The 23,899-nt window shown below is 40.0% G+C and overlaps 3 protein-coding genes across 3 annotated transcripts; 1 reads left to right on the top strand and 2 right to left on the bottom strand.

The window, feature by feature from the left end:
• Positions 1 to 978: 978 nt before the first annotated feature.
• LOC103356769 (ras-related and estrogen-regulated growth inhibitor-like) lies at positions 979 to 5,362 on the bottom strand. The gene is made up of 8 exons (XM_008281056.1): positions 5,293 to 5,362; positions 5,056 to 5,149; positions 3,975 to 4,031; positions 3,783 to 3,856; positions 2,544 to 2,682; positions 2,040 to 2,133; positions 1,727 to 1,798; positions 979 to 1,357 (listed from the first exon to the last, which is right to left on the bottom strand). Exons 2-8 carry the CDS (start codon positions 5,105 to 5,107, stop codon positions 1,249 to 1,251), a joined length of 597 nt encoding a protein of 198 aa, XP_008279278.1. The 5' UTR covers positions 5,108 to 5,149; positions 5,293 to 5,362; the 3' UTR covers positions 979 to 1,248.
• A 1,030-nt stretch (positions 5,363 to 6,392) lies between these two features.
• On the bottom strand, positions 6,393 to 13,543 carry LOC103356767 (NADH-ubiquinone oxidoreductase 75 kDa subunit, mitochondrial-like). The gene is made up of 19 exons (XM_008281054.1): positions 13,459 to 13,543; positions 11,875 to 11,951; positions 11,456 to 11,547; positions 10,817 to 10,924; positions 10,610 to 10,686; positions 10,413 to 10,494; positions 10,121 to 10,251; positions 9,831 to 10,016; positions 9,533 to 9,667; positions 9,323 to 9,437; positions 9,041 to 9,186; positions 8,833 to 8,961; positions 8,616 to 8,745; positions 8,361 to 8,521; positions 7,650 to 7,804; positions 7,126 to 7,301; positions 6,913 to 7,047; positions 6,757 to 6,829; positions 6,393 to 6,674 (listed from the first exon to the last, which is right to left on the bottom strand). The coding sequence occupies exons 2-19, from the start codon at positions 11,945 to 11,947 to the stop codon at positions 6,583 to 6,585; spliced, it is 2,196 nt and encodes a 731-aa protein (XP_008279276.1). The 5' UTR covers positions 11,948 to 11,951; positions 13,459 to 13,543; the 3' UTR covers positions 6,393 to 6,582.
• Positions 13,544 to 14,301: 758 nt separating this feature from the next.
• On the top strand, positions 14,302 to 18,135 carry unc50 (unc-50 homolog (C. elegans)). The gene is made up of 6 exons (XM_008281055.1): positions 14,302 to 14,380; positions 15,563 to 15,834; positions 16,027 to 16,147; positions 16,245 to 16,384; positions 16,568 to 16,675; positions 17,437 to 18,135. The coding sequence occupies exons 2-6, from the start codon at positions 15,567 to 15,569 to the stop codon at positions 17,571 to 17,573; spliced, it is 774 nt and encodes a 257-aa protein (XP_008279277.1). The 5' UTR covers positions 14,302 to 14,380; positions 15,563 to 15,566; the 3' UTR covers positions 17,574 to 18,135.
• The last annotated feature ends 5,764 nt before the right edge of the window (positions 18,136 to 23,899 follow it).

Genomic DNA, 23,899 nt, shown 5'->3' with positions numbered 1-23,899 from the left:
ATAAAGATGCCAAAAAAAAAGCCCAGAGTTTTCCTTCCCTGGTTTATTTTCTGTCTGTCACTGTCTTTCTTTTTACAGATGTCTCTCGTTGATCATAAAGTTCACAAGTTCAGGAAAAAAGCAAGATGCTCGGGGAGAAACGCGGAGACACAGTCGAGTAACGCCAAGACTGAAATAAAAGCCAGCCTCATTCTTTACACGCTCTTACATCATCTACGCACTCCAACAACGACTTTAACCGCTTTACTCGCAGACCGATGAACTTTGGTGACTGGGTTCACCGCTCGACTCCGGTTTGTGAAAATATCAAATGATAAAAATTAATCTGAGTGGCGATAATGAAGCTGGCAGTATGTGAACACCAGAACATTGGACCTAAATGTCATTTTTGTCATTCCGTTACTCTGCTACTAGTCTGCTTTTGTCTCTTCTGAGGAGGTTTTTCCACGAGATTCTGTGGAAAGATCTCCAAATACTACAAAAAGGTTGAGCAGTTCATGTGTGGTGGAAGTGTATACCTCTGATCAGATAGAAGGACTGTGCTGCCCTCTACTGGAAAATGGGTCATACAACACACACCTGCAAATGCACAATAAATAAATGCATTCATGGTTTCAAACTGCTAATGAATACATGCATCAGATTGTAATAAAATGCTTCAATGGTATTATCTTTCTATAAAACTTTTGGCAAACCCAACCTAAACAGCACCAGCTTCTCCTCTGACTCTCACACAGGCCCGTTAAACTGTCTGCTGCTTTTAAAGGCGACGAGAGGAGCTGATGCGATTTCCTCGTTATCTTTACCTGCTTGACCCCCTTTTTTTACTCCTTCTAGTACCTGCTTCAACCTCTTTTCCAAATGACTTCTGGCTGAGCTGGAATGCGCAATAAAAACAGCAAAGTTCAATTGGCAGCGCGCTTTACTCCCCAAGTTTGTACGCTCGACCGGTTCAGCAGGCAAACTCGCAGTCAAAAGTTGACTTTTTATCTGCAGGGATTTACTTCGCAAAAACAGCTGTCATGTCGTACACGTTCTCTGTGTTATATTTTGAAACCAAGGCCTTAACAAGCATGAATCCAGAAAGCCAAAAGCTGCAGGAAATCATCTGTGTTCCATAAAAGATCTGAAACCGGTCCACATATACACGGCACGTCTTGAACATTTACAGAACTCTTTGGAGGTTTTCTTTCTCATCACACTTCCTGTTGACGTAGCTTCATGTTTCAGTGAAGCGCGGGCTGTGTGTCACCACTGCATGGTCTTAGATCGGGTCAGTTTCCTGGTCAGAGCGTGGCGAACTGTCAGCATGTAGGAGCGACGGTCAGGCAGAGGGCGCTGCTGATCCAACACCTGCCTGTCAGACACAAGAAACAAACCGTCAGCCAAAGAACACATGCAATGGATTCGCAGGTAGGAGATCAGAGGGAGAAAGAGAAAGCGTGGTGACATCCTTCTGAGAGGACATCTGGAAATTCCTCACTTGTTTGGCATCAACATATTTTGAGATTTTAGGTTTGCAGATTAAACTTCTCAAAAGGAAAATAGAACGCTTTTTCTTTCTACAAGCTCTCTCTGGACCGTCCTCACCACCAGCACTGTTTTAAGTCCACGTAACGGTTGCATTTCCAGCAGAAACACTGAAAACATGCCCACAAATAGGTGCAGCACAGGACTGACTTTCCTATGAGTGATTTCAGTCAGACAGAAAATAGAAGAAACGAACCTAATGAGCTGAAGAACTGCTGCTTCCACTGCTAAAACTGCTTCGGCCACAGACAACTCCCTAAAACCACACCTACACACACACACACAAATTACATATTTCAGTTAATTATAAAACATGCACACAAGGCAGAGCAGGAGACAAATGGACGCTGATATCGTTTTCATCCAGTAATTATAAAGTTTGATTTGTAGTGATTCTGATTCCTCACAAGACTTTAGCTTTACGAAGATATTTGGCAGCAACATAAATACCCATAATATAAATAAGCAGTAATAAAAATAAACAAGAAAGTACAATTTTAAATACAAACCTTAAATCCTTCGCAAGCCTCTGTCCTTCCTCTGTTGTCACCTCCCTGCCGATTTCCAAATCTGCTTTATTGGCGACCAGCACTGCAGGAGCAACTGACACAGAGTGAGACGACGATAAAGCAGCAGCACGATGCAGTTTATTCAGCCTACCTACAGGGCACAGGAGCAGCTACCAAACAAGGAATGTATGTCGCTCCATCCGTATGTATGTGCATAAAAGTGACAATAGACAGATGTCATGACAGAGTCAGAACAGGCAAACAGAGTGAACACACTGTTCCTGTGGCTGGTTCAGTCGTTTGGAGAGTTCAGTCAGCAGGAGCTACCGGTGATGCAAACGTTAGATTTTTTGTGTGAAGACTTTAATGATTAAATAATGTCACGGATCATGTTTTGCAGCCTCTACTTCACTGTGAAATGAATTTCATTAAAGCCCCCTGTGTGTAGGATGTGTAAAGCTACTTATAGAAATGAGGTGTTTTATGACAAAGGCATCTCCATACTCAGACTGTGTTTGGTTTTGTCGATGAGCGTCTTGAGTCGTGGGACCTCCAGGAAGCTGCGGCGCTGCGTGATGGAGTAGAGCAGCAGGAATCCATCGGCCCAGCGGATGGAAGACTCCAGAGAAGCCACAGAGCTCTCCTGGAAGAGATCGTATCGTAAAGTCAAACATGCGAGCAGGAGGAGTTCATTTGTTAACGCAGATAAAAGTTGTGAAGTTACCTCAGTAGTTTAAATATTACAGTTAAGCCCCAACAATAAACATGTATTATATAAGGAGTAATATAAAAAACGAAGTAAAAGGCCCTGCAGGCATTCCTTAAATGAATAAACCAACACCAATTTGATTCACTGGACTGCAAAATAAGAACAATTCTATTAAGATTTTTATTTATTTTTAAATGGAGACATCTCACTGAAACACCCCAACACCAGTTTGACTAATGCCTAATCCCTTGAATGCATAATTAAAATGTTAAATATGTAATTTAGGAAGATAAATCAAATAAGAAATACCTGGTTTTGCATCAAAACATTGTTATATTTATTGGCATGAAAAATGATAGTGGGGAAATATGCTTATTTTTTCATTTCCTGAGAGTTTACATGAGATAATTTATGCCACTCTTATGTTTTTATACTAAATGTTAAGCCAGCCATTAGCAATTAGCTAAAGACTAAGCTAAGGAGGAGCAACTAGTCTGTCTCTGTGTAAAGTTTTTTTTTTAACATAAAAAAACACAATTATTCTCTAAATTTGATAAATATTTTAGTTCTGTGTTTGTTTGTGGTTTGTTTGTGATATTTAAAAGCAGAAACAGGCATATTCTTGAACCTTGAAGGCCCTACTCTAGGCTAATTGTTAGCTTAATTAGCTTTATGTAGCTTCACAGTGAGCACACAGACATAACACAGCTGATAAAAAGCTATAATTTTCCAAAATATCAAACCTTTTGGGATGGGATGACTGTTTTAAACTTGTCATCAGTACATTAATAAATGTCTGACATGTGGCAAAACTTTAATAAAGATTAATTTACATTCCTTTTTAATTCTTAATTTTCAGTTGTGAATTATTCTATATAAAATATTTAAAACAGGAAAAGTAGTTTTCAGTGTCACGGCTTCATTTTTTCCCCCATCCATCCATTATCTATACACCGCTTAATCCTCGCTGGGGTCACGGGGGGTATTTCAAATGTCATTATCAAATAAATCAATAAATAGAAGCCAACATTTACTTTACAAGCTGTGTCCAGAATCTCCAGATCAACAGTTTCTTGGTCGACCACCCGGCTGCATCTGTAGGTCACCTCTGCAGAAACACACACACCTTCATCATTTCATCCTGCCAGTGAACCACGCAGGGGAGTAATGCATTGTGTAATTATTTTTCCATGTCAGCGAGGGGGGGAAAAAAAATATTTACCAACCCTTTTTATGGTCGTATTCGCCAATAAAGCGTTTGGTTATGAAACGAACACACAGTGCTGCGGACACAAAACAGACACGGTGACTGGAGAGAGCGCCGCCTGAAACACAACAGACTGATATTTCTCTCACATGCTGCACATTCACACACACACATGAATTACATGTTTGCATCAGATCTGCAGCATCTTGTTCACCCATCATGCATTGTAGTTTTTTTTTTAGAATGATCCTCTTTGTGACGTTCTTGCCTTGTTTAAAGAAATGCACAAGTGCTTCGGCTGTGTTTGGGTGGAAGAAGTCTGGAAGCTTCATGTTTGTTTGACTTGTGTGTCTACTGTTGAAGGACTCGCTGTATTTTAGCATGACACATTAAAAGGCTGTCATCTGAACCTTTACACCTTGAGCTTTCATTCAGGCTGCCTGTCTCAGTCTGCCACACCACAATCCCAACGTGCAGATATTTTTTTTGCGCTGCTTATTTTTGCTGCCACCACCAACAGAATGCAAATTAACGGCATTACGTGTGTGTGTGTGTGGCCCTGTCGACCCCTGATGGTATGCTTAAACTCTGCAGGGCCGCATATTCCTTTAACACAACTGGTCAAACATAATTTGATTTACTGTGGGATTACAATAATGTTTGGCAAACTTCCTGTGTTTTTGCAAATTGAGTTCAGCAAAAATGTTTTGTGCTTCTAGACAAAAAAAATCCTCAGTTGTGTACACATGAGCATGCACAAAATAAATCAGGTATCGTAGTCTTTTTAGATTTATTTATAATGTTAAATCTTACTGCATTCGTTCACTGTACAGCACTGAAACAAGCTCCTATTAAATAATGCAAAATGTACACAGCCATTCAAAATTAAACGAGACATGCGTCAAAACTTAGCCGGATACACTCGAACGCTCAGGAAGACGGGTCACCTTCGGGTCAGGGTAAGGCTTCCATTTTTAGCCAAACGTATCAAACCGTGACCACGAGTTAACCCTAAACTTAACCTCTTTTATTCGCTAATGAACACGTGAGAACGCGTTACGTAATCCCGAGTTCACAAAACACACTGTGCTTTTCTGTACCTGTTTTCCCAGTGTTCTGATCTCCCAGAATGAGGAGTTTAACTGGAACCATTTTCCTGCCAGTCAATCCACAGTTTGTCCCCTCATGGAAACCCTGCAGGAGAAAGAGTTAAATAAATGACAATATAAACCCTTGCAGAACTGAGGGGAAACCTAATCTTTATGAAACTACAAACAAACATGGAGGACTAACTATAATATAAATAGCACTACATTACAGTTTGCAATCATACTGACCTTAAAATAGAAATAAATTCCAGCCTCAGACACTGAGCAGGCAGAGAGCAGAGGGATGTGACGGTCTTCTCCCCTCGTCTGTCTCCCTCTGTGGTTGTGTTTGGTTATAAGAGCTCTCTCTCCCTCTCCCGCTCTCTCTCTCTCTCTCTCTCTCTTCGGTTACAGTATATGACAAGAGCCATGTGTCTGGAGGAATGGCGTCCAACTCCGCACACAAATCCCATTTTGGATTCATTCAGGACACATATAAAAACACACTTTTTTTTTCTCTCCAATGACTTACAATCATCCCCCAGGCCTCTAATCTTGAAGATAAATGTGGTGCAAAAGTCATTTATAGTAGCTCCCTCATGCGCAACATTAAAATGCTTCTTACTTACACTTTAATGCAGGGCTTTATGTTTTACAGAAGACATCAAGGAAATGAATGAATGATTTTTAAAGCTTGCTGATAAAGCAGCAGTGCTTTAAAGCTGCTTGTGTGGGAATTGTTTCTTTTAAACAATGAGACAAGTCGGGAAATCATGACTCATGTAGTCTTGCATGTAGCGGCCTTGACATTACCTCCGGACTCTGCTACGACTGACTTCTTTCAAGAATTCTGCATTTCAAGCAGCCCTGTGTCGGAGGGATGGCTTGGCAGCTGCTGCCTGGAAAGATTGAATATCAGACATTTTAACGCTTGAAGAGAAAAACCTAAAATCAGCCACATCAGACCACTGTAAAAGAAGCAACCAGAGAGATCATTGCATCTGACAGCAAGAAATTTAAACGTTGGATCGAGGAGGCGAGGCAAGGACACCATGAACCGTGATGAGGGGGGCATCCATGCTGTCCCACACATGGGACGCTCTCTTGCAAAGACCACCGGGCGGCAGGAGGCCAGGTGGGTCACGCCTCCAGGAAACCAGCAGCTGATAAAGACACGCCAAAACTCTTGGCTCAGAGCAGTGGAGGAGGATTTGCTTCTAATATGAGAAAAAGATCAAATGGTTTAACTTCTTCTTCTTTGCATTGAAAAATCTAAACTCACTGATGAGCTGAATTTTCTGAAAGGTGATTATAAGAATCCAACACAACAAATAAAAACTACTGAAATGTGGATTAAAGACATTTGTAGGGTTTTATTTATAGTTCATAGGTTTCTCAGAGTTATTCAACAAAGCTCTTTCTCAGCGCGACAACGATTGAACTGTATACAACAAGCATCGAGGACAGGTTTAAATAAAGGAGCGACACCCAGTTTGTTCGGCGAAGTGTGAGTTGTTTCAGAGCAGGAGAGAGTTTTTTTTAGCAGACGGACGGCTCGTCGACGGCGGCGGCTCCTTCTGTGACCGCTTTGACGCATTTGGCCATCGTCTGGGAAGCCCTGCTGATGGAGTCTGAGCACAGAAAGGGAGCACACATTTTAAGATTTTGTATTCTTTGGGTATGTATTCCTATTTAAAGAGCAAACACACTGACCTGTCATGTAGAAGTCCTTTGCTGAAAGTTGAGGTGGCACCAGAGGAGCTGCTATGAGGTCCTGGTTCAGACCCTGAGAGGAACAAAGTGGTTGAGTCAAGAGATAATCATCACTAAAGGTAGAGAAGCTAATTGTGTGTGTATGCCAGTGTTTACCTGAGCAAGTTCATTAGCTTGTTTGAAGTAGTTTGCCTCCTCCACGTCGTCATAGCGGACCAGGTTAGGAGAGACCTCGGCTAGCCTGGATCGGACCTCGTCCAGAGTGTCGTAGGGCAGCGTCAAACCAGCCAGCTGTAAAAGCACATTCCTTTGAATATCTGCTTTAAAGTTAGAGCATGAACATCAGTGTGTGAATGCGTCTTTCCTTACTTCAGACACAGCTCTGATGATCCTCCAGTCCTCTCTGGCCATCCCAGGAGGAGTGACAGCCACCTTGGTGTGTTGGCTCCTGCCTTCAGTGTTGACATAAGTGCCGTTTTTCTCCGTGTACGCAGCACCGGGTAGGATGATGTCTGCCATTGGTGCTCCTACGTCACCATGGTGACCTGGAGAGGAGGAAACCTAATGTTAGTGTATTTACAGAAATTAGCAATGTTGGGTTTTTACACTTCTCCTGCAGGGTTTTAGTCTAGTTCAGGACCAACACAACAATAAGATCGGTCCACATGCAATTAAGGAAATGAAGCTGTTACTTTATTCGACAGTAACCTGAGCATTTTTCTCTTATTTTTGATCATCTTAGAAACCAAAATGTCTATTCTATTCCAAACTTAATTCTTCTCATGTTGGCACTTCTTTGGCGAAAACCTTTGGATGATAAAAAATCCTCTAAGCAGTGTCATGCTATCTGTTTAGTGTGTGTTTGCTGCTGCTGTGTCTTTATGTGTGTGTACCCTGGTAGACGATGAGGCTGTCTTTGGGCAAGTCGGCTCTGGTGATGCAGCCGGCATCAGCTCCCAGCAGAAACAGGACTTTGGGTGGATTATTCCTGATGGCATCCACGCCGGCCTTGTAGCCCAGATCCAGTGCAGCAACCTGACTGGCAACTCTGCTCGCACACACGGAAAGTAGCAAATAAAATTAAGTTTAGTTATTCAGCACCTTTTTAAAGCAAAGTGCTGCAAATGCTGTAAGACCAGCAACAATAAAAAATGTGTGCAAAGAAAGAAAAATCAAATAATTCTAAAATTATTTGAGACCATCCGGCACAACCTAAGGCTGTTAAAAACATTGAGATTTTTCTTAAAATTGTCAATAGAGGGAAGGCATTTGATTGAAAGAGGACAGCTATTCATAAGCTTTGGAGTTGCAAAGACAAAATTCCTCCTGAACCACCAGCCTCAATCAAAAAACTGTTAAAAGCAGTTCTGAGGATTTCAGAGGCCTTGAGGTAGGGAGGGGGCAGACAGGTTCTGACATGTACCCATGCATAGATTCAAAAACAAAGAAAATAGCATAAAACCAATTCTGTATTCAACAAATAGACAATGCAGGAATATCTCCCTCCTTGTGGCTGACTTTGACACTAACTCTGTGTGTATTAGGAGCAAAAATTTTCACCACAAGCACCTACAATCTGCAAGAAGGTTCAACTGATTTTGTACCTGTGCAGAACATTGAGGACCTTCCAACCCTCCTCCACTCCGCTGCTAGTCCTGGCGTTCTGAGCGATGGTGGAGACGGTGCTCAGAATGGCGGCTCCGTCTTCCCTCTGCAGAGCGCTGCTGCCGACGACCACCACTGGACGCTTAGCAGCCGCGAGTACCTGCAGATACGGACAGAAAAGTACGTTTTTGTGGCAGAAATTCCTTTGGAAAGAACTTCATCCCCACTGATCTGACTGCATGTGTGTCTCTTACCTGGCAGAAGGGGTGTGTGCCGTTAGCCAGCTCCTTCAGTACTGAAGTCTCCTCTCCCAGGTGGTCGTACGTGTAGCTCAGGTCGACATTGTGGCCGACCATTGCAACACGCAGCTCATTATGGAGCCAGCTGATGAGAAACGAGGACAAATATTCAGTGACTAACACAATAATATGCAAGCAGATTGAAAACATGAAACGTGATGTTTGAGTTTACCTCTTGCGGACTCTGGCGTTGAACAGCGGCGCTTCATACCGCGGGTTTGTTCCTACGAGCAGCAGCAGGTCACAGTCCTCGATGCCGGCAATGCGGGAGTTCAGCAGGTAGTTGGAGCGCAGGTCAGTGCTGCGGAGAGAGCGAAAAGAAAGTCAGCTTATAAAGCCACACGCCTGAGGAATGACGGGAAACACAGAGCGTTCCTTACCCTGCTCCTGCCATCGGGAAGAGCTCCTCAGTGCAGAGGTTTTCTGAGTTGACACTGTTGAGGAGATCTTTGAGGGAGACCAGAGCTTCAGCGTCTGCCATCCCTCCTGCTATGGCGGCGACGTCGTTGCCCTGCACGCTCTGCAGCTGTACGCACACACATACACACATTTATGCATACTGGCCTCACTAATATAACCTATGTTGAAAAATGAGCTTGTTTTGCTACATGACAACTAAAAAATTGTGATAAGAAAGATCCAGGAAGGAGGGAAACACTTACTGCTCCAGCAACACGAGTGAGAGCGTCCTCCCAGGAGGTTGGGGTCAGCTGACCTGAAGCGTCCTTCACCATTGGCTGGGTCAACCGTTGCCTCTTCAGACCATCATATGCAAACCTGCAAAGACACACAGCAGCCAATTTATTATAGACAGATTTAGCTTTTATAAATTCTCATTAGTGTTTTCTGGTTTGGGTCTATCTGTGTCTTACCTGGTCTTATCAGAGATCCACTCTTCGTTGACGTCTTCGTTCAGCCTGGGCATCACCCTCATCACCTCCCCTCCTCTTGTGCTCACGACGATGTTGCTGCCCACAGCATCCAACACATCGATGGATTCGGTTTTTCTGCAAAGACAGCAGAAGACAAAGCTAAAGAGAACAGTATGACATAAAAACAAGCACCTTTACCGTTACTGCACCACCTTATATAACTTCAAGAAAGCATATATATTTAATTATTTGGTTTTGTGTTGTGATACCTTAACTAAAGCATCAAACCCTTTCCTACCTGGTCTCCCATGGTCGTGCGGTGAAAGCGTAAGGTTTGGAGGTGAGCGCTCCGACAGGACAAACATCGATAACGTTGCCTGACAGCTCTGACATGAACATCTTTTCCACGTAAGTTCCAATCTGCAAGTTGTTTCCTCTTCCTGTTGTTCCCAGATCTTCAACTCCAGCGATCTCACTGGCAAAGCTACGGAAAACCAACACAGAAGGGCATGAGTGTGCCAATCAATCTCACCACATTACAAAAGATTAAAACATGTTTCCTAACACACACGTCTATGGCCCACATACCGGACGCAGCGCGTGCACTGGATACAGCGAGTCATGATGGTTTTGATGAGAGGCCCGATGTTTTTGTCCTCCACGGCTCTCTTTGCTTCTGAGAAACGGCTGCGGTCTGAACCAAACTGCATGGACTGATCCTGAGAATGGAGATTAGTTTTCTGTCAGGGTTTTCTATTGACTCGGCTGGTGTGGCAGCAAACATATCAGCACCTCAAAACCTCACTTTGTAATAGTTTTTGTGTGAACTGTTTGCCATAATTAGAATGTCTTCTACAAAGTTTGTTTTGTATAAGGGTACCTGCAGGTCACACTCTCCTCCCTGATCACAAATAGGGCAATCCAGTGGGTGGTTGGCCAAGAGGAACTCCATCACTCCCTCTCTGAAACACACACATTAGACTTGCATGTTTACTACAGTTTAACTTGACAGTTCAAAAGCTTGTCTAAAGTTTGAATTATATTTGCATAGAACTTCATGGTGACCAAAGGTTGTACCTGGCTTTGCGTGTCTTCTCTGAGTTGGTGAGGATGTTCCAACCTTTCATGACGGGCATGGCACAGGCTGCTACCGGCTAAAGGCACATGACAGCACATATGCATTAACTCCACATTAATACTCAAACACTGAGAGCAATTTCTGCTTCTTGTGTTATCTCAGTTGATGCTGTTTTATTCGACGCTCTTGCAGCAAATGTCTGTTACCTTTGGAGCTTTCTCAATCTCCACCAGACACATACGGCAGTTTCCCGCCACCGAGAGGCGCTCGTGGTAACAGAACCTGGGGATCTGAATTCCTGCCTTCTCACAGGCCTGATGGGAAAATAAAACAAGATGACAATTAAAACAAGTAAATTCAACATTATGAAAATGAAAATAATAAATCACAAACAAAAAACTGCGAAAACTATTAAGATGACACCAAGTGAATTTTTGTTCTGGTCTTTGATAGAAACATTTAAATCTGTGAAGCTGAAGTGATGTGTAAATTAATCTATTGCACCCTCTGAGAATTAAATAAATAGTTAAAGTCCTGTGGGATTCCTGAAAAATTGCAGGTCCTCTAACTTTTGTGAAAATCAAAGTTGATTCTTTATGTACACAGACAAATACACTACACCTGTTAAATAAATGAATGAAAGATCATGTCATAAGATTTTTGAGTTACGGACCAAAATTACGAAAGCCAGGATGAGGCAGAAACGAGACTGCAAGACCTCAAAATACCACACAGGCTCAGATTCAATATCTTCCACTTAATCCACATTAATAAACCAAACATAAATGCAATAAAGCAGTACACAACATGAAGGAACCTATGAAACATCCGCAGCTGCATCTTACCTGCAGCACAGTAGTTCCAGGCTCTACTTCCACTGCCTTCCCATCCACAAACACTTCCACCATATTGCTGGCAGCACGCACTGGAGTACGCACTGAAATTACACACAAAAAGTTACTGAAATGACTCCAACTCAACCAAAAATAAACCCTGAAATATTTATTGTCTACATAAATTTCAAAGAGAGTGTTATGTTGGTTAAATCTTCAGCAACAAACATGATTTTAAATACATATGATATGGGTTCTATTTAACATAATGCAACAAAGATTTCCCAAAAGACTAAAAATACTTGAGTCATATAAAGAATTTCAAAATGTTCTACTACACTACATGCACACAGAGGTACAGCCCAATAACAATGAACAGAAAAACCTGTTAACTTGACCTTAACACACACACAAACACAAGTTGAACGTACCTGGGCTACATGAAGCCAAGCTGCCCTTGGCGGCTCCGGCTAGAGCTCGGCCGACGTTCGGCAGTCGCAACATGACTCTGTGACAGAAAAAATATATGATTACAAAAATCTGAGTTGGTTCCAGGGCACCAAATATTCCACTAACCAACATGTACAACAGAGCTCATAAAAGGGAATGATTAAAAATATAAATCAGGCAACGGCATTCAAGGTGAGTTTGAAAAGTGAAAGTTTTTCTTTCAGTTGGTTGAGGCATCAAAAAACACACCAATGTGAGTTGGCTTGTGCCGACTCCAGTGTGTCTATACACAAAGGAACTAAATTATTACAATTGAACAAAATCAGAGGTTGGCAACACACATATCTAATTCCAAATAGAAGCTATTAGAATTAACTTTTTAAAATTAAAGGCCTAATGAAATTGCCAACTCTTCATTGATTGACGACTGATTAATTACTGGTCTATAAAACACTGCAATGCAGATGATAATGTCTACTACAATTTTCCTGAGTCAGAGCACAATCAAAGAGTCCAACATTCAAGCATATAATGTCCATTATCTGAGAACACCCAGAAGACATATTTGAGAGGCTGCATGTTGAAGCTTGAATAATAATTTTATTCATGAGCAGATCGTTAAAATACTTGAATTATTCTTTGTGAACTAATAACCTTGACCTAACTGTTTTGCTCTAAAGCAACTACAAAAAGCATGCTTAGTAATAGGTGTAAGTTTGTTATTAACGAAGGAAGCATAGCTGGCAGCTCTTTAGTCGTGTTGTCATAACATAATCTCTGCACTGCAGAGAATGCACAGCCCCTCTTTAAGTGTCTGCACCTCTAATTGGGTCACTTACCATTATAGATGTGTAGCAACAGGTTGTGAATAATAATACAGTTGAAAATGGTACTTATGGTGTTTCACGACCCATAGAGTTGATTGTTGACAAAATACGATGAGATTCTTTGAGGATGAGTTATTCAACTTTAATGTCAAATGCATAACAACTTATTTAAAGACACATCTGGTGCACTTTGACTGGACTTTCTTCTTATTGTATTGGACAGCCTCAGAACTGACTGGAGTCTCGTCAATACCTTTGACAGAGATAATGTACTGCATAGTTGTTGGACTAAATCAGTTCTAGTCTTGCTGACAAACTCCTGTCAGTGTATAAAAGCAGAGCCTCAGCAGCTAGTGCTAGCTAGCTTGGTAGCTGTCAACAATAACAAGTGTAATTAGCACTCAAATACTTAGCTACTGATTCACAGAGATAACAAAGAAAGAAAAGAAGAATTTCCGACACATATTAACATGCCAAAATGTTAAGAAAATACTCAGTTTTTCTTTAATATGTACAAGAGTAAGGGCTAACAAGCAGCACGAACCTTCCAGTGAGGACTCCTTGCTTGCAGGCTAACAGCGCTAGCTCAGAGTGCTACTCAAGGACACGGACAGTGCATGATGTTAGAGGGTAACTGAGGTTATACCGTCAAACGCCTCTTTTTTTATCAGTCGTGCAGTTAAATAACATGTACACTGTGTCGCCTTTATATGTGCATTGTGTGTCTCTGGTTCTTACCTTTCGCTATTTGGCCTTCTGGACCAGAACAGCAGTGATCTTAGTTACACCACTAATGAAACAGCTATGGCGTTAGCGGAAGTAGCACAGGGTCCGTCTTCCGTTTGAAATGAGGTCTCAACATTTTCACTTATATTAATATGTCAGTGAAATAAACAAAATTACTAAGTTAAGATATTGTGTTACTCAAATCTCTCTTTTTTTTTATTACTACTGGGAAAAAAAAAATATCTAAAACTAATGCACACCAGCTTTAGCAACTATAAACCTGTCTTCCCCCCCCTTTTTTTTCTTGCGGAAAACTGATTTTGTTTATCCTTCTAAATTATCAACAAATATTCAGAATATTCAGGTGTTCACATGATTTTCTGATGAATACCTATGTTTATTTGCATCCGGGATGGGCAAGAAGGAAGAATATTAATGTTAACATCACCAAACAGGAGGATACAGCACTTAAAACACAAAAATCACATAAAATAAACTAAAAACTAAAAAGAAAGTGTTGGGTTTTCTTGTATATTGCTGCCTGTGTAGTCAAAACACTTGATTTTAATTTGTTTGGGTTTATTCCCACAATAATAACGCCGTAGAGTCTTAATCTTAATATTTATTTTAGTTAGATTAAATTCCGTAATTCATAATACCATGAGGTCTTAGCTATATTAGTACATTATTAAGGTTTAAAAATGAATCAGTTTTATGTTTAGAATTGATAACTGTTCTTTCTATTTTCTCATTCTACATAAAATAGATGAGCAGCTTACTTTTCACTTTAGACTACATTTCCCATGATGAACCGCGCGTTTACCGGAAGTTTCTACGTGTGCGTTTTTGCGACAGTTCAGGAAGCATCTACAAACAGCTACAGAAACGAGCAAGAGTTGGTGCTCTCTCCTGTGAAGGAGTACGGCAAAAACAGGTAAAAACCCTTTACAGTGAAAAATAGAGTTTATCTCCGGAATATTAAACTGCCACTGCAGCGTCTTACGGTAAGTATTTTACTGATTAGCCTGAACGGGCTTGAACTAGTTAGCAACAAGCTAACTGTGTCTCCTAGCAAACACAGCGTCTATTAACAAGGAAATTCAATAAATCGGTGTTTGTTGAGGTTGTGACTGGTATTTTTCGGCAAATAAGATATTTAATTAGCGTTTATTCAAAGTTTTTGCTTAATTCTTAGTTGTTTTAGTTAACTTTATTACTATGTAGCATATATGTTTGCACTATCACCCCATGTTTCTGTGTTGTCCTTTATAATTAACAAAATTAGCTCATGCTTATCATTGATTGTATGCTATAGAGTACTTGTATAACACATTTAAATTGATATATTCTGAAATTTTGAGTTGGAGGACTATATGACTTGTTGTAAACATGAAATAACTAAGATGCAAATTAGTCACCAAGCTATAGGACGCAAGAATCACAGTCTGTTTGTCATTTTGCCAAATATGATTTTCTCTTTATAAGGATTTTATTTTCAATATGACATACTGCTTTCTATACAGGCAATGAACTAGCTCTAGCAAATACTTACTCCAAAATATCTCAGTTCATTGATATGGTAAATTAATCTTATTTATCAGGTAACTTACATTAAAACATTTCAATTCATTGAAGGTTTTTTTGAAAAATGGTTCTGTCCATGTCTGTCATCAGCTGTTGTCTGAAAGCTTTGTAAGCATACACAGGTTACATTTCAGATTTAGATAAATGCATCAGGTTCTGAAAACATTTTAGTACCTGATGCTAAAGGTAAGCAGGATGCTCATTTAGACCGGAAGTCAGCATGTTGAAATGTTAATGGAAAGGAATGCATTAAGTAAATTCATCGTACATAGCATATAAGGTGCTTTGAAATTTTAAAAATAGCATAGAAGTTTTTTAAAAATGGGTTTGTCCACCATCAGCTGCAGTCTGGAAGCTTCATGACTAAGCAGAATGAAAATTTCACAACAAAAATAATGGATCAGTTGTTTAAACTTATCATTTTAAGGCCTAAATATTACACAAAACATTGTATTTAGATACAGTTTGTTTGATTGGTGTATCTGCATTTACTGCAAGTCCTTTTCATGTGCCCTTACAATTCCATTTTCAGCACCATGTTGCCGACGACCTCGCCGAACAGCAACGGCGCCCTCAATTCCAGGGACGCTGCACGCCACACAGCGGGCGCCAAGCGCTACAAGTACCTGCGGCGGCTGCTCCACTTCAGACAGATGGACTTTGAATTCGCCCTGTGGCAGATGCTTTACTTGTTTACGTCGCCGCAGAGAGTCTACCGCAACTTCCACTACAGGAAACAGACCAAGGATCAGTGGGCCAGGGACGATCCTGCTTTTTTGGTCCTGCTCAGCATTTGGCTATGTGGTAAGTCTGTACTCAGCTTTTTTTCTCTTTTGCTTGCCTCTTTGATTGTCAGTAAACACACTTTGGTCAAGATTTTTTTCCTTATCATACCTCTGTTTTGGATTTGTCACCTCTTACCTTCTTGCTGCAAGTAAAAGTCGGGTGTTCTCACCTTTGCTATGATAACAGACCACTCCTTTTATTATTGTGCAGTGTCAACAATAGGCTTTGGTCTTGTGCTGGAGATGGGAGTCGTGGAGACTCTGAAGCTGCTGCTGTGGGTGGTCTTTGTTGATTGTATAGGAGTCGGTCTGCTCATATCAACCTTGATGTGGTGAGTGCTCCTTTTGACATGTTTTTGAATCATCTGTGCAATTAATAATACATTTAAACACTGAGCTTAACCCTGAAAAATTATATTTCTTTTCCAGGGTGATCACCAACAAGTACCTACTAAAACATCCCAGCAGAAACTTTGACGTTGAGTGGGGCTACGCATTCGATGTTCACCTCAATGCTTTCTACCCGCTTCTAGTCATCCTGCACTTCCTGCAGCTTTTCTTCATCAACCGTGAGTCGATTGTGTCTCTGAAAGTTTTGCTGGTGTTTTGTTTCAAGGCGTTAAAGATAGCCGAGTTAGTTCTACTATGATATTGTACAGATTTTTTGATTAATATATAAATACTAGTTGATATTATTTTGATTTCATAAACAGTTGATGCACCATTTTTAGTTCTTGTTTTGTGTGTTTCAGATATTGTGGTGATAAATTCAGGATGGTTCCTGGGATACTTTGTCGGGAACACTTTGTGGCTGATCGCCATCGGTTATTATCTTTACATCACCTTCTTGGGCTACAATGGTACGTCTCCTCAAATCAAATCAAGTTTGCTGTACACACAACAGTAGGACAAACAAGATGAGAGAGCGTTTCTTCAGGAACAAATAACTAAAAGCTGTTAAACAAAGAAGTGTTTGCACATCTGGATCAGCAGTTCAGCATTCTGACAGCTTGTGGAATGAAGCTGTTGATCAGTCTGGAGGTTCATTTCTTCAGTGCTCCGAAAACATTTGCCTGATGGCAGCAGTTCAAACAGTTTATAGAGAGGGTGTGTACATCTGAATACACTGGTAGCTTGTTCTCAGTTTTGTTTTCTTCAAAGAGAGCATTTCCACAGTTAGTATATAGTTTCTTGATCCCTTAATCTTTGTAGGAAGATTTCAGATCAATCACTAAAAAATGGCATTTTTTAAATTAGACTTTGCTGCCATCTTGTGGTCAGAAATAATTTATACATCACCAGGAGTGTTGAAGCAAGTGTAAAAGTTTGAATTTATGGAAACCCTTGAGTGCTTTCTGGTGACGAATTTGAAATACATTGAATATGAATGGGTTTTGTGTTCAGTGTTTTATGCTGAAACTGAAATAGAGGTGGGCACATTTACACATGGAAACCAATGGGATGAGGTTGTTAACAAGCTGCATTTTCATTGGCTGAAGGCGGTGCTTCCAGTGAGGGGATTGCCCCCCATTAACCAAGCGTATACTGTTTCCCAGTTATAATGTAGTTCATGTCTGACTCTGTAGATCTGTAACACGATCTTCTCCTTCCATCCTCCCAGCTCTACCCTTCCTGAAGAACACCGTGGTGCTGCTCTATCCCTTCGCTCTGCTCGGCCTCATCTACATCCTGTCCATCACGCTCGGTTGGAACTTTACTCAGGGCCTCTGCTGGTTTTACAAGCACAGAGTGGAGTAGAAGCAGTTTGCCGCCGAGGTTGGACACTAACTGGCTCTGGGCCGACTCCAAAATCTATTTTAAAATCACATCTACGTGACAATGAATCCATTTCCAGCTGCTGTCAGTCAACATCTGGTTGAGAGGGATCTCTGGTTGACTCTCAGTGAACTGGGACTCGGGGTTGATTGATGCTGAGCCGCTCGCTCGGCTCGGCTCTCACTTGATTTTCTGTTCAGCTCTGACGTTGAGCTGGAGCTCCAAAGTCAGTGATGTGTTTGGACTAGTTGCAGAAACAACGGGACGGATGACACGCAGCTTTTATCGGTGTTCTTTTTGTATGATTTGTAAATAGTACTCTGGCAGGTTGTAATATATACCCAGAGGGTTGTTTCTGAAGAGGATGCTTTGTTTCTTTGAGTTTTCTTTAAAAAAAGACTGAAAAAATCAAATCCTGCTTATTGATGAGAAAAAATTAAATTGGAGGAATGTAGGATGCAAACTTGTTTTTTTCCCCATTTTCTTTTTTTTCTTAAAGTGTACATTCCAAAGCACTTTCAATAAAAGGTTTTATTAACTTAAACTGCCTCAGTTTGAAGGTTCTGGAAGAATAAATTATGACTGTACATATTAAAACACTAAATGACAGGTACACATCCAGACTTTTTGATCATATATCTGCTTCACAAAGTATGAATCAACTTATTGTCGTCCACCATCTGCTAATCAGTGCCTCTAAACTTGACATGTTCAGACATTGTCTCATCTTTTTCGATTGTGATCATGGAAAGTTCCTCTTAAGTCTCTAAAATCAGGTGCTGGTTTGTCAAACATACTTTAAGTTTCCAACTTACCTTTTGGGCGGCTGTGGCTCAGATGGTAGAGCGGGTTCTCCACTGATGGCAAGGTTGGTGGTTCGATCCCCCACATGCCGGGGGGGAAGACACTGAACCCCAAATGGCTCCCAATGGCAGATAAGCACCTTGCATGGCAGCTCTCTCGCCATTGGTGTATGAATGTGTGCGTGAATGGGTGAATGAGAAACACTGTAAAGCGCTTTGAGTGCCACAAAGGTAGAAAAGCGCTATGTAAGTGCAGACCATTTACCTCTGTTCCTGTCACCAGTCATGTTGATTTTCCCAAGAAGCATCAGAGGAACGTTAATCCATTTGGAATTTTTTTAAAAAGTCACCTGGTGCCTGGCTTTAGTCTTTTCCTTCACATCAGTAAGGACTTTACCCAACACAGTGGTGCAAAAAAAGGTTCAGATTGGTGCAGAAAAATTCACCTTCAACTCCAGATTAAATGCAGGACGACCCCCAGACCCTGAGCTTAATTAAATCATGTCCATGCACCAAAAACAGAACTTAATCTAGAATTTTCTGTCAAATCATATCTTTACAAACACATTTTTTAGAAAAGCACTGATAGCATTTACTAGTTGCTTTCTGACAATTGTTAGAAGCTTCTTGAGGTACGTTTTAAGGGGAAACTCATCTTCTTCAGTGAACAGTGGTGGGATGGAAATGTATTGTCAACCCAAGATTAGAGACCTTCAGGTGAGTCTTCTGTTTTCCTGGCAGTTGGTAGTTTTACTCCGTTACATTTAAGAGGAACAATTATACGTCTCCCTTCACTTCAGTAACAGACAGATAACTAATATATAACGTTATGTGATTGTTATGTAGAAATATGGTTAAAGCAGGAGTTTGTTTGTAGTCATACCTTTGTAATCCTTGTCACGACAGCTGTCAGTTACGGCACAAAGAGGTAGAAAGTGACCAACCATAATCCTTTCACGTCTCTAAAATTAAACCCAGCTGTCAGAGCAAACTCTATAGAAACCAGATTATTATTGGAGATTCTTATCCATGACCTTTTGCTTAAATCTTAAATGAATAAACACATAAACACTTCTATCACATGAATAATAACATAAAATCGTCACTTCAAAAATTGCAATTTTAAAAACAATGTATATATTTAATTTTTTTTTTAATTTGCATATTTGTCACATTTTGCAAAATGTGTTTCCATAGACTTAAAAGTCACTTTTTTTAAAAAGACATTTGACTCTGAAATGTCAGCAAAGTTCAATACATTTCAGGATGTTCTTAAATGAATACATCCTTTGTTCAACAACACACTTTTAAATATTCAGTATAATAAATATGCAATATAAACAAGTTACTGATTTACTCTAAAGTAAATCCACTGGTGAAAATTCATTGTAAAGTTGGACGTGTCACCCTGTGAGTGACCGTCAGTGAAAAGCCACACAAGTCGTTGGGCTTTCTGCAAGACACACCGCAAACACTGTCCTGTGTGCCGCACTTACAAACTAACTATATACATATTTACAAAATGGCCCTACAGCGCCTGCAACAGATCATCTTCCTTCAAGCTTGAACTTGAATTTCATTTGGAAGTCTCTGATGCCAGTGTTCAGTCTTTGGTCACTGTAGGTCCATCAGAAGTCCATCGATGTCAGACACACAGGCCAGCACCAAGAAATCCAGATGCAGCAGAAACACTGGCCTGTGTGCCACACGATATCCATATGTACAATCACCACCCGTCAGTCAGCCACGCCGTTGTTCACAGGGCCTTGGTGAAGTCATCGGGGTGCTGCCGGCCTGGCCAGACGCACAGGCCAGCCGCCCTGCCAGACGCTAGGGCTAGTGTTCACATGGAGGGTTCTGTGGGAAGCAGGTGAACATCCATCACACTCTTAAGCGCTTCCTGGGCGGCGATGAGGGGATGCTGCTGCTGCTGCTGCTACTGCTGCTGCTGCTGCTGCTACTGCTGCTACTGCTGCTGCTCCTCCTCTTTCGCTTGATGTTGTTCATCTCTGCAGTAAATTCCGCTTGTTTTTCTGTATGAGCGCAGGGCTCGCAGAAGACCGACATGAACATATTTCCCATGTCATCGTAGTCGCTGATCAGCCACCGGTTTGCCACCTCTGTGTCTTCTGTCATGTAAATGGGGGACAGGACTCTGATGATGAACGAGTCACCGATGTTGTGGATGCGGACATGGTTCCTTTGGTCGGCCTTCAGCTGCGTTAAGGTTGCCTTCACAGGATGGCATGGCCAGAGAGTCGCCTCGAGTGGACAGCTGGGGCCAGGCGGCACCAACAAACCTGGTGGGTCTTTATAAAACGGACATTGCACGCTGTTCTCCACCTGCCTGTAATCCATGAATGTAAAAGGTGTGTGCAACACTTTTGAGGCAAAGATTCCCCGACACTTCACAAGCGGGAAGTCCGTGGAACCTGTGATCAGGCTCGTGTACATGCCAAGGATGTAGAGGGGAAAGGAGGAAAGTTGTTTGGCCGTCAAAGGGCGGTTCCTCAGATTGGTGAGGAAGATGCCGATAACCAGTCCTTCATCTGGCAGGGTGTCTAAAAAGACACAAAAGACAAAAACATCAGGATGACACAAATGAAAGGCTGTCGAGACAGTTGTGCATTTATGACTTTTAAACACTGTTTACATCTTTCCACAGCTGAAGTCTAGAAAATATTCAAGTGAAGTCTGTTTTATTGTTATTATGTAAATGCTAAGAGTGTGTATTAAACACAGGATGCCCTCTATTACAGAAGACAGTTGTTTCCCAATCCTCCTCTGGATCACTATCAGATCTTTATCTTTAATAACATTTATTACCCTGAATTGCTGCATCATAAAACTAAAATGGCACATGCTGGCTAAACATCAGTTAAAGCATGTATTTAGGTGGAGCCGTGTGTCCTCATGCTGTCAAGTTAGTAAAGCAAAAGTTTGTTGAAAATTAAATACGCCATATAAATCGTAAAGCACATAAAAAAAAGCAAACATCCTGATTAAATACTGCAGGATACTGTCATGTTCAAAAACTGTAAAAAGTTAACAGAACAGTCTCTAAAATCATGACATTTTTAGCTGATTTAAATACACCAAGAATGGAATTTTACAGTTTCATATTCTACACACTGGAAAAGGAAAAACTACTATCTGTAAAAGTAAAGATGTTTGATGTGGACATTATTTATAGTTTTGGACAGTTTTTGTTTAAAATCTAAATCAATACATTGGACAGTTTTTCTGTCATTTTGCAAGATATTGTCTGTAATTTAACAAAATAGAAATAATCTATAAATAACAGATTATCCACTGTTTTTCAATCGTTAATATACTTTTTTTAAGTCACCACAATTACCTGTAAAGATTTTTTTATACAGTAAAAATAGTGGAACTTTGCAGTCAAATGCTTGAAGTGAACAAATGACCAATTCTAAATATGAAGGTTTTTAATGTGGACGGTATTTTAGCCCGTTTAGAAAATTAAACATGTACATTACTATTTATTTTGTGATTTTACTAGATATTTGGATTAGTAAAGCAGAGAAAATCTGTAAAACAACAGTCAAAGGTGTTCACATTTCTTAATTCTTCATGTGGATTTTTTCTCTTTCTAATAAAAACAAACATTTGAAAAATATTGTTGCTGATTGAATACAGCACAAAGAGAGCTTTAAGGTCAAGCGCTGCAAATTAATGAATAACAGTTTATAAAATTACAGGTTTTTGTTATTTTAGCCTTTTTTTTTTTTTTTTTTTTTTAAAAACACAAATAACTTTGTTTTCCTGTAATTTTACTAGATTGTTTTTGGGATTTAACAAAACAAGGAAAACTTGTAAAATAACAGTTAAAAACACAATTTACCACTTCTCAGTCCTTCATATACATACTGGTTTCTTTCAAATAATCGCAAGTATGTGTAAAATAAAGACATTTTTGCACACACAGTAAAAAAAAAGTGGAATTCTACAGTCAAACATTGAAAAACAACAAGTTACCATTTTTTAAAAAAATACAGATTTTTCCTATGTGGATGGAGCCTGTTTTTTCACAATTGACATGTCAATTAACATTTTTTTTTTACTGTGACTTGACCAGATATTTAGAATTTAGCAATGAAGGGAAATTATAAATTAACTGTGAAAACTTACACATCACTTTAATCCCTAACATGCATATTTCTTCCTCTCAAATAATGGCAAGAGGCTTTAACATATTGATGCTGATTTAAACACAGTTATGGTGCAATTGTACAGTCAAATGTCATAAAGGAAGAAATTACCTTCGCCTACTGACTTCAGCCTAATTTTCAACAGTTAACATGCATTTTTTTTTCAGCCAATTTACTAGATATTATCTGGAATTCACCTAAAACGAGGACAATCTTGAACATAACAGTTAAAAATATTTACAATTTTCAGTCCTCAATTTTTCACATCATTTTGTTGATTTAAGTAGATTCAAAATAGTGCTTATGGTCAAACATAGCAAGAGGAAAAAAGCATTTAAAAAATATTGATTTTGATGGAGTTTATTTTAGTCTGTTTTTTTTAAAAAAAACCAAAAACAATTAACATGTAAATTAATATCTCTCTTTGATTTCTGCTACTTATATGTAATGTAACAAAACTGAGAAAGCCTGAAAAACAGTCAAAACAATATTTACCACTATTCAGTTCCCAGTATACCTGTGTTTTATTTTTTCCTCTAATAAATATCATGTTAACATGTAAATTCATTTTTTCTACTGCTATTTTCTAATTTTACACAACAAGACTTAAATTAACAGTAAATTGGTCCCCACAAAAATAAAAAAAAATACTGGTAAAAACTGTCCTGATGTTATATTTTTAATACTGTGCAGGCTGATAATAATGAATCTTGCATGGAAGCTAAACTCCATCATTTTCTGCCTTCTTTCTCATCTGCCTGTTTCCAGACCGGACAGGTGACTCAGAGCAACAGAAAACCCTCAGAATTAGCAAACTTTAACAGCTACATCATGAGTCCACTGTGACTTTGGATAAATCGGTACTTTTTCATCCTTAGAGGTGATGAATTTGATCGTCTAACTCAACTTAAGCCTCAAGTTGAAAAGTGCATCTTTTAAAATTCCGCCCCGTCGCCATCTTGTTTCTATACTTTTACATGTTAACTTTACCATTTCAAGCGTACACTTGAAAAACTCATATTTTATCATTAAAAAAAAATCACATTTTTCGAGAAAAAATGTGCTTATTAAATATCAGTGTGTTAAATATCTTAAAAAGGGACTTTAAGGTGTAGTTTTGGGAAACATCTTGGACTTTATCAGCATTGGGACTTACAGTTGGCTCGCGAGTGCAGGATTCTGTAGGCCAGATGGCACTTTTCCAGGTTGGGGTCGTCAAAATTCATCTTTCAGATGTTTTTTGTCAACAATTAACTCCAAGACTTTTGACTTTCAGAGGTGAGCTGGTGGAGGTCACTGCTCAAGCTCGGGTCAAGATGGGTTCTGGACGTTC

The sequence above is a fragment of the Stegastes partitus genome, unplaced genomic scaffold (genome assembly GCF_000690725.1).
Source record: "Stegastes partitus isolate 25-593 unplaced genomic scaffold, Stegastes_partitus-1.0.2 Scaffold220, whole genome shotgun sequence".
In the NCBI taxonomy this organism is placed as follows: domain Eukaryota; kingdom Metazoa; phylum Chordata; class Actinopteri; family Pomacentridae; genus Stegastes; species Stegastes partitus.
This window is presented reverse-complemented; position numbering and strand designations above follow the sequence as displayed.

Excerpts from the sequence above, each read along its gene's own strand:
- LOC103356769 (XM_008281056.1), bottom strand. The coding sequence starts at position 5,107 with ATGGTTCCAGTTAAACTCCTCATTCTGGGAGATCAGAACACTGGGAAA. Across the intron at positions 2,683-3,782 it reads TTCTGGACACAGCTTGTAAA|GAGAGCTCTGTGGCTTCTCT; the intron begins GTAAATGTTGGC and ends GATCTCTTCCAG. Across the intron at positions 1,358-1,726 it reads GCAGTTCTTCAGCTCATTAG|GCAGGTGTTGGATCAGCAGC; the intron begins GTTCGTTTCTTC and ends TGTGTCTGACAG.
- LOC103356767 (XM_008281054.1), bottom strand. The coding sequence starts at position 11,947 with ATGTTGCGACTGCCGAACGTCGGCCGAGCTCTAGCCGGAGCCGCCAAG. Across the intron at positions 8,962-9,040 it reads TTCCCGATGGCAGGAGCAGG|CACTGACCTGCGCTCCAACT; the intron begins GTAAGGAACGCT and ends CTCTCTCCGCAG. Across the intron at positions 6,675-6,756 it reads AAAGGACTTCTACATGACAG|ACTCCATCAGCAGGGCTTCC; the intron begins GTCAGTGTGTTT and ends TTCTGTGCTCAG.
- unc50 (XM_008281055.1), top strand. The coding sequence starts at position 15,567 with ATGTTGCCGACGACCTCGCCGAACAGCAACGGCGCCCTCAATTCCAGG. Across the intron at positions 16,148-16,244 it reads CTCATATCAACCTTGATGTG|GGTGATCACCAACAAGTACC; the intron begins GTGAGTGCTCCT and ends TTTCTTTTCCAG. Across the intron at positions 16,676-17,436 it reads CACCTTCTTGGGCTACAATG|CTCTACCCTTCCTGAAGAAC; the intron begins GTACGTCTCCTC and ends CCATCCTCCCAG.